Raw genomic sequence first — 10,460 nt, forward strand, 5'->3', positions numbered from 1 at the left:
GCTCCAAAAATGCTGCTTTTTTAATTGATGTGATGGCCAAAAACATCAGCATGTTGGTTGAAAATGGGTGACAGTTAAACATTTTGGATACGGACTGTTTAAATAAATTAATCCATAAAATACCATTTCTAAATCTTATCTGATCTGGTCCCAATCTGCAATCCATTAAAAGATCGTGTGCAGGCATTACCTGTGGAAGTACGGTCAAATGGGAGAAAAAAAGAAGTCCTACGCTTTTACATTATAAAAATATATATTATGTATGAAAAAGACATTTTACAAGTTTTATTTTTTCACTCAACAGAGAAAAACAAGTATGTTATGGGTTTTAAAATTTAGGCTTTTTAACTATTTTAGAAATACTATATAACAATATGTACAAGCGCTACACAATTGGCCAATATTAGATTTAGATGGAAAATGAAAAATGAGATAAAAAAGTGCAAACGCCCAATATTGCATAATATCAATAAATACATGACACATATCTCTATCAAATCCACACATTTAAGTATTGGCGCTTTTGGACGACTATTTCGACATTGTAAGGGTCATCTCTCATCTCATCTTTGCATGTGATGCCGTCTCGGTTCTAGGCGAGTCTCATTTCAATTCGTTTTTCGCATCAGCTTTGCAACTTCATCCAAGTCTCGACTCCAGACGTTTCAAGGCGCCCTCTCTTGCCTAGGGGGTTCCATGTGAGAGATTACCTTTTCATGGCCAATGCCTCTGAAAATACATTCTACAACGGTTAGCTGATTTGTTCTGCTCCGTAATTCCTAGTTTGTGATCTTGTCCGGTCAACGTTTCGTACGGGTCGTTTTAAGGCAGTCGTTGATGAATACCTGGATTTGTTTCATGGAAGTGACTGTGATTCTCCAGGTCTTTGTTCCATAGAGTAGTTTTTGCTTTACGATGGTATTGTTACTTGCTGGTTGCGCCTATCTCGCTGGATTCACATATGTTCTTCTCCATCATCATCATCATCTTCTTCTTCTTCTCAATGTAGGTATACTTATTAATTGTTTACATAACTTTTGAAATACATCATTAACAGTTACGATGTTTATTGTTCCGGTAAAAAAAATAGTAGAACAAAATGTATTGTTTTTTTAAATTATAATAGCATATACAGTCAGTGGTCAATTGCAAAATTGTGAAAAGTGTGGATAGTGCGAATATGTTGGATATAAATTGCTCGAAGTCGTTTGAATGTATTAACAAACAGTTGTTTGAAATTAAATGGCATTATTGCATAAACTCTATCTATAATGCCCTCTGGCGGGGTGCAGAAACTTGGCAAAAGGAGGCCTTAAACGGGAGAAATCGTGTATTAACAAGGCGATTCACGTGCCGTTCAAGCCCTGTTATGTGTTGTTTCATATCCATAAACTGGTCCACGCGCAGTTACTTCCATTAGTGGATTCAATGAAGTCATTATGAACCTTAATAACTCCAGCCTTCGACGAACTTCTAAGCATAAATTGGGAACTGCATAAGCACCAGTATCCTCATGCATGCAGGGATAAAGGCAATGAATATTTCAATCTACAATTTCAAATTATACCATCTTCACTCTCTTGACAACAGCTTTCTTTTATTGACAACGTCAATAACGTTAACTAAGGTTATTACTCAACACTTCCAAAGACTATGCTGCAAATGTATGTGTTTATGTACCTTCAACGTTCCTGTTGTATGCTTGAAATACTTCAGTGACAATATGTAGGCAGTATTAATTTTTAGAAAATTTAGTTGGAACGAAATAAGATAGACCTGTACGAAAGAAACATCTATGGAAACAATGACTTACTCTGACGATATATTTATCCGTCACGACCAATAAATTCCAAAATAATTTCTCATTTCTTACTTTGGGCGGCATCATTTCAAATTTGCATTAATCCACTGTTTAAACACATTTTAAATCAAAAACTGCCTATTCGAATGTAAAGCCAGTCATTTATGATGATGACCGAGTGAGGCATATGTAAATCACAACCTTGAACCGTATGACGTCATATAAAATAATCGAATTATTTTGTCGATGTCGAATGAACAAGACATATTGTTTTCAATGGTATTTTAATTTATTTTGGTATGTGCGACTTGTTTATGCAATAATAGCAAAAAATACACATTTTCTCGGACAGGTCATCTGCGGGCGCTCTCAAATTCCGTTCCTGCCATCGTGCTGCGCACTCGGGCAGGAACGGATTTTTCGAGCGCCCGCAGATGATCATGCTTTCGAAAACGTGTCTTATCCCTATATTGACATATTTTTATCACACTAGTAACAGGTGTATTACTGGCGTATTATACAGCGGTCATCAATAATCGGTCACTCGTCCCACTTGATGTATCGGATCAGATCGTCGCGATTTATTAAAGAGGCATATGCACGTTTATAACGTGTTTATACGTTGTAATACGTGTTAGCGGCTTACCAAACAAGCAATTGCGGCGTAGTAGCATCATCAACAATATGAAAAACGGCTTATGCCGGAAATACGGAAACAATCCATAACATTTTGGGGAAATGTGAACATTTTAAACAATTTATTGCAGAACTGTTTTAAGGTTTTGAGTTATTTGCTGATTTTATAAATGCACCCTTGTTTATGCTAGGACATAACATAAGTGTTCCTTTTAATCTTACTATCCTTCTCAATAATATGTGTAAACATATTTGTTAAATGAATAAACAAACTACAAACCGTTATCGTGGCAAAATCATTTTTATCATATTTATCAATCCACTGTTATATTTTACAGGATGTGAATATCTTCTGCAATTTTGAATCTAAATTAACAAGAGCTCCGCTGTCGGAAACAGATGCCCCCATAACAGGGCCTTGTCACCCATCACTCAATCCTTTGATGACATATCGAACGGAAACAAATTAAACATTTAATGTCAGAGTAAACTTGACTTTTGACCTAGTGACCTAAATTTCAATAGGGGTCATCGTCTGTCCAAGGCCAATGTACAGGGACACATCAAGCCAATCGGCCAATTCGTTGACGAGTTATTGATCGGAACTGAATTTCACACTTATTGTTACAGTAACCTTGATCTTTGATCTTGTGAATCCAATTCTAATGCGGATAATAAACTGCCCAAAGCCAATTCACAAGTAAAGTACCAAACAATTCGGTAAATTCGTTGACAAGTTAATGATCTTAAACGATTTAAACACGTATTGTGACAGTGACCTTGACCTTCGACCTAGTGACCACAATTTCAAGAGAAGTCATCTCCTGTCAAAGGCCAATGCAAATGTAAAGTATTAAGCTAATCGGTCATTTCGTTGGCGAGTTTTTGATCGGAAACGAACTGGTCTACCGACGGACAGACCGACCGATATCCAGCAAAACAACATACCTCCTCTTCTTCGAACGGGGGGGGGGGGGTAATATCTTCAAATAAAGAATGATGCATTTAAATTTAATGATAAAATTTGCATCAAATCCACACACCCGAGACCTGAAACGTTGACATATTATGGACAGCTATCGAATTTTAAAGGTCACCCATCTTGAAAGGTAATACACATATACCTTTCAGACAAAACTATAAAATAACATACCAAGTAAATGTCTATGGGCGTGATTGAAGCAAATAACGATATGAGTAGCAAACGGCCTAAAGGTAAATGGTACGTGGTCGAAACTATTTTATTTTTTATTGTATCAAAGACTATATAATCAATATATGCGCGATAAGTCGTGATTTGTTAAAAATATTTTTTCTATAAATAAATACGCCTAATTAATGAAACGTTGTAGACGTCGGATAAATTTAAAGGGTACACTTTTTAAAAGTTGCATTGATTAAATAAACACAAAGTACTATGCATGTAACCTGAAAAACACTAAGAAAACGTGTTTACTTACAGAAAAACAAAAACTAAACATGTTCCACAATTACTCAAAGGGGTGAAAGCAAAGCCCCACGTAACCACTATTCCAAAAGTCAAATTAATATTTATTATCGCTAAACGGACAACAACCAAACTAAATTGTTTTCAATACTGCTTATTACCAAATATTAAAACATTATGCGATGGAGTATCACAATATATACAAGTTGTGTCATGACTGAATCAAAAATGAAGTTTTTATCACACCATATATCAAGTATTTACCCTTTATGAGGGCATACACATTTTTAATTGTTTAAAATATGACATCGAAAATCGAAAACATAGCTAGTTCATAATGTGCAACAAACATGAAGATGACTCGGTCAACAACGCACTTATAGGCCCTGGTCGGCCTAGTGCCTGCAAGAACGCCAGTACCCAGTCGATTTCACTCGTTAACATTAGCCTACCAGTGCGAAGGCTGAAACATTTTACCTTTTATAGGTACATGTATTTCATTACAATACCGTTATGTCAATATACCATTCGCAGATTTTGTCTTGAAAGAATATACCAAACCGTATCGTTCAACGAACAAAGAATATTCACTGCTTGTATGAGGGCATTAATCAGGGGAATGAAATAATAGTGAAGAGCACTGTAAACTCGACTCAAGTCTAAGATCCCTAATGAACATTTTGAAAACGAAACCACCAGCACAAACAAAACGGCTTTGCAAATTACAAACGATTGTCAGTCGCGGGCCAATAGGCACTTTCCTACTCTGCTTCAGGTGTAATCCGGGACTGGACACGAACTATGCATCAAACCTTCACGATACTCGGTAAACAAACGCCTTTTAGAAATGTTCCATCAACTCCAACTGGGGAAGGAGAAAAACCCCATTCTAGCCTGCGGTATTATTTGTTTGTGTCTTCTCCATTTGCATTTTTTAAATAATGTTCAAATAACATTATAAACACATGTACAATTATTTTTGCAAGAATATAAAATATCAAATTTAACATCGGACTAAAGAATAAGTATGAATATGTAACTTAAGAATTAAATAAAAAGTACGCACTGCATTCACTGTTGCACAGGTCTTTATCGCAACAATGGTGGCATGTGGTTTCTGTGATTGACCTCGTATCATCTATGACAGACCTGCCGATAATTGCTGCAATTTCCGCCTTGTGTTCTTCACAATACTTCAAGATAGAATTAATTAAATTTACATGCACGTTCGTATCGTCAAAAATCACACATGTTAATTACCAATTGTGCGATGTTATACTACGCTTCGTTTGCATGCACTAGTACATCTTACTTTGTTGACACTTAATCAATCTTTATTGACTAGTTTCTTATTTCAGAAACAATATTTTCCTATTAAAGAGAGCGTTTGTTCTTTTAAAAACTTGGTTTGGGTTCATATTGGTTCAACGAACCATAAATTTATCAAATCAAAAACAACATTTTAGAACTAAAAGCAGTTAAACTGTTCATTCTTAACAAAGGAAAATGTGGTATCGGCGGTTGTTACAGTCCGACATCGGATACACTTCGAAATAAAAAAATATATGGCGGGATCTGGAAATTCACGGTTGTAACATATGATTTCGGCTTATAAACGATATCCGTACATTTAGAATGAGTCATTAGATGTATTTATTGTGATTTTTGAAAGAATAGTATCTATATAACCACTGATTATTGTGTTTCTGAACAGAAAATCTTAAGAAATGTAGTATAGCGATAACATTGAATTAATATTAATATTTATCATCTTGAATAAAGCAGGAGTTTGAATAATCTTCATCTGCATCTGTGAACATATCAATTTGGTCAACAATTTATAAAAATGTAAGTAAAACAGTTAAAAACCTTCACATTTTCATAGACCACAAACACTGAAACAACTATTTTTAGTTTGCTTTAGATAAAAACGGAACAAAAACCTTAACTAAAACTTGATATCTGTATGCAAACGCGTCCATAATTTGTTTTCAAGACACCCACGGTCTTTGGTAAAGATCAGTATGATTTAAATCACGAGTGCGAAGCAAAGCAGTCTTAACAAATGAAGACTGTTATACGTTGAATATCTGAGAAATCGTCTAAGAAACCAACTGGAAATAAACAGATCTAGACATAAATGGTGATGTCTCAAAGGTTAATGTCCCGCTGTTCAACGAAACATTACAAGTCGAATCAGTATTCAAATGTCTTTAAATCGACGTTGTAATGAATAAAGTATGAATATTTAAGTTTTAAATGTCGGCGATTGCTTCTGGGTAATGTCAAACTGGATGGGGAAGCAAAGATGCAGCAATATGTGTTACTTACGTGGGTGCATGTGGTGAATAAATAGCCTTAAAGGGACACAGGTGTTTTTGACGCCAATCGCTGCAAACGTTGACCTTATTTAAACGGCAATATCGATCAATTTATGTATTAAATAATCATTTTGCTGTTACAGAGAAGTGTTATTCATCTAAATGGCAGCAATATCAGCAACGTGGAATGCAGACATATTATTAAAAAATACTGTGTGTTTCTGTTACATACCGCCAAAACAGCGCATTGAGATGTGTACACGGTGTCTCCAAACTCGATTTCGTCGTGTATCATGCATACCTTAAAAATACGCAATATATATTGTGTCATATTTAGACCAAATATAATATTTCATTGCAAAATGTGCATGTAAAACATTCGGAAATAAACAGCTAATAAAGAGGACATCTTGGTGTCGTATCTTACATAGTGCTATTATAAAAACCGTGCAACCATGCAGTACTAACTATACAAAGTGTTAAACATAATTCATGTAATCATCGTATAACTGCTCAACCTATAAAGTGTTGTCATTTCCTTGCTAAGTAAACTTATTTGTGTGATAGGTTAATCGTTCGGTTCCGTTATTTCAGTTTCGAGTAGATATTTTGAATTGGGAATATAACTGTCTGTCCATAAAAAAGCACCTCGTGGATTCCACAAAAGTCAATTTTATGGCAGTTTCCTTCGGTGGTTTGAGCTGAACAACTGTAGCATATTGGACCCCGACTTTGTGGATATCCTGTTTAAATACAGTAGAATTGCAAAGTAAATTGATATTTATATTTGCCATTTGATATGTGGTCTTATGTTAAGTAGCAGAATATTATCTTGCTTTTTTGCATGCACATGCTAAACATTGTTTTTTTCTTTAACGATTTAAAAACAAAAAACAATCATAGATAATTAATAATGAAAACTAAAATTAAATATATTAAATAATTGCGAATGCCTGTTTCCCACGGACGCTTTGCTTTGTGAAATTTTGCTATACGTCTAACCTATCAACGACACATTGTCATCTTTTATTTTTACGAAGATTCATTAACTAGACTCAGATTTAATCTACCGGGTTGTCCGCATCCAGCTGAATTACATAAGTCTTTATTGCAGCATTCGTCACACGTGTGGTCGCTATGAGAACGGTTTGAACACGCCTGCAATGGATACGTTATGTTGGTGCTCGTTTTACTATCATATATTGTTACTATTGGCGTACTTTTGTTAAAATTTAACATAACCTTTATTGAGGTATTTATTTTTTCCTGATGCTCTATCATGCTTTCCGTTTAAATAATAATCACCAGGCATATGTTTTTATTTAAGCATGTTCAAAGTTTTAACTTCATATATATTTTTTCTAATGCAGCTAACGAAAGAAATTGTTTTTCGGGAATTACGCCGTCATTACAAAATTAAATGATGTCTCGTAAATAAACGAATGTAAAGAAGTAAAACTACATTAGCTTTATGCATTCAAATACACGCAAAGGTAATCATTAATGACAAACACACCTTTCATTTAACAGGACATTCGTAAATAAGTTCACCAAAGTATAACTACTAGAAAACTCCTTAACTCGTTTCCTATTTCTAATACAATTATACGTGTTGCTTTTGGATGACACATAGGCTACATCATTGAATTTACTGTACAAGTAGTTTACGACCTACCGATGCGCGTGTACATCCTAGGTCAAACAGCACATCCCCAAAGTCGTTAGTTTTCTGGTGAACGTGGCAAACCTACGACACAATTAATTATCAGCAAACAAACCTGATGTCGAGCGAAACGAAACTTTTATTTGCACTTTATATGTAAGTGAAGATTTACCGGTATATCGTGTATTCAAACAATTACCTTAAAAATGCAACTTGATTTGTTTTTAAATTGTTTTTAATGAAAATTCAATACTGCTCCAGCAGCTGGAGTTTCACTTCTTTATACTGAACGGAAATCGTACTTTCGTTACCATATAAGTTTATTGCCTTTATAAGCTCAACAGAGCTTCATTTATTTTATTACTACCATACTAATCTATATGTGTGAAGTTTTGTCCAGTAAAATCTAAATTTGCAAAGTATGCTGTACGTGTCTTCTTCGAGACCTAACGTGGTCTGCACTCAGACAATGGAAATTTCTAAACAGGCGTTGAACTGTCAAAACAAGGTGTGAAGTGATCGTTATAACATCAATGGACAAGATTTATGAAATCGCAGATTCCAAAACTCTTGCTTAATAGGGCCACATGGATTTTGGTCTATCAGTATTTGAGCGCGATAAAATGACGTGAGGCCTTGGTCATAGTTGCCTATACAGTTCACATCGTGTTTCGCGTTCTAAAGGCTGCTCATGATATTTATAGCGACGCATAATGCGATCCATGACTTTCGAAACCTAGCACGACAATACGACATTCACATATGTGAATATTGTGCGCAATGTATCGCCCGTAAGCGGCGACAACGGACATTTAATGTAGGATTCTTGCAGGGCATTAGATGAGTTTCAATCCGGTTGATAAATGATGAAGTATCTGACATAATTCTACGAACAGAGCAAGCGTTGTACTTTCTAAACAATCGGTACTTTGCTTTAGGTCCCTGTCTTCTTTATTTGATCGATATACATTGTGAATATAACATATAATTACCTCCCCAAATGGACAATTCGTGACATATTTACAGTGGCGAGGGCTCTGGATGTCTGTGCAGCGCAGACATGACAAACAGTTGACTACAAAACAAAAATATAGATAAGCCTCGTTGTGGAAAGTGAGCATAATGCATGCGTCGTCCCAGATGAGTCTGTATAATTCGCACAGGTTTATTAGGGGCAATACTTTTCGCATAGACTGGATTTCATATAGAAGAGACTTCCTTTTAGCGGAAATAATACCATAACAGCGGAAGTAGTTGTCCCTGTTTAACATGTGAGGATGTCATAGGCTTATCTGGGACAACACTTAACTAAGATGCTTTACGCTAAATTTTCACATCACGAGGCTCAGATTATCAATAGGCATCAATAATTCACTCTTTGAAGAACGACAGCATTTTGGGAACTGACACAGAGTGGCGCAGACAAGAACCTGGTCCATAGATCCCATGGTCTTAAGTAAAGATAAAATTATACATATAGGTAATTTATTGATAGCTTTCCGATGTTCATCTGAAATATACCGTGTGAAAATGACAAGTGGCTATTTGATCAAAACTTAACCAAACATGTGTAGTATTCAGGCTTTTCATCGCAATTATATTATCACTAATGTAAGTTAAAACATCGACATTGGATTACACAAGGACAGAATAACATTCAATAGCCATGTATTGTCCGTTAGTTTTATTTCTGAAATATTACTTACCAAAGCTGAAGCTTGGTAAAGCGAAGAAAATTCCCAAAATCAGGAGCATGTTTGACTTAAACAAAATACAAAAACGTTATCTGAAAATTGTGCATACCATTATTATAATAATAAAATCGAAATCAAACATACGTACGAGCCTGGACATAAAAAACATTTTGTTTATAAAAGACAGGTTATATAAAAAAGATACTTGCTCGGCGACAGGGATAAAATACGCCTGCTACTCTAGACCTTCTTTTGAAAACCATTGCGTATAACCAATTTAACAAGACTTATACTCAAAATCTAAAATAAACTTGTGTGGCAACTTATATTCCATTCTTATATTTGAAGTAATGAGAAACGTATCTATGTCAAACAAAATTAAAGCATTCTTACCGTGTTGTCAGACCAGCGAACGTGTAGTGACTGCAACGCGTTGACCGTAATTGGGAATTTTAAAGGACTCCTTCTGTTATCTTATCTCTCCAAAATTCGTCCGTTAAAAGCGAAAACATGCTATCAGCTTGTGTTCAACTAATACTGATGTTGTCTTCTGGATCTCGAGAGACTGTTATATGTCCCAATTATTAACGTGACAATTAGAAAGTGAGTTACCACGCAAATTAGGATATACGTGTGCATTGATCACAACTGAAAATTTGCAGGTCATATGCGTAACGGGTCGTAGATCAGATTAAGGGAAGCAATTAATTTGTTAAACATTATATATTTAATACACCGCCCATACACTATTAATCAAAATTGTATCTAAGTGTCTAAATAATGTCAGTTGACGCAATCATGTCGGCGCACTATGCCCATAAAGCGCATGGGTACACTATGCGCTCCAAACGAAACGAAGGATCGTCGTTCTATTTCAAATGTGGCGTGGGGAGCCCAT

At 35.3% G+C, this 10,460-nt stretch overlaps 1 protein-coding gene across 1 annotated transcript in view; it reads right to left on the reverse strand.

The window, feature by feature from the left end:
* The window catches only part of LOC127868538 (angiopoietin-related protein 1-like), a 16,487-nt gene extending 6,483 nt beyond the window's left edge, over positions 1 to 10,004 (reverse strand). Inside the window, exons 1-8 of the mRNA XM_052410384.1 lie at positions 9,956 to 10,004; positions 9,575 to 9,629; positions 8,861 to 8,943; positions 7,881 to 7,952; positions 7,276 to 7,363; positions 6,854 to 6,948; positions 6,438 to 6,506; positions 4,951 to 5,077 (exon numbers count right to left, since the gene is read on the reverse strand). Of these exons, the coding sequence (XP_052266344.1) occupies positions 4,951 to 5,077; positions 6,438 to 6,506; positions 6,854 to 6,948; positions 7,276 to 7,363; positions 7,881 to 7,952; positions 8,861 to 8,943; positions 9,575 to 9,623 (583 nt within the window). The 5' untranslated portion in view covers positions 9,624 to 9,629; positions 9,956 to 10,004. The remainder of the gene's footprint in view (positions 1 to 4,950; positions 5,078 to 6,437; positions 6,507 to 6,853; positions 6,949 to 7,275; positions 7,364 to 7,880; positions 7,953 to 8,860; positions 8,944 to 9,574; positions 9,630 to 9,955) is intronic.
* Between the last annotated feature and the right edge of the window lie 456 nt (positions 10,005 to 10,460).

The sequence above is a fragment of the Dreissena polymorpha genome, chromosome 1 (genome assembly GCF_020536995.1).
Source record: "Dreissena polymorpha isolate Duluth1 chromosome 1, UMN_Dpol_1.0, whole genome shotgun sequence".
In the NCBI taxonomy this organism is placed as follows: domain Eukaryota; kingdom Metazoa; phylum Mollusca; class Bivalvia; order Myida; family Dreissenidae; genus Dreissena; species Dreissena polymorpha.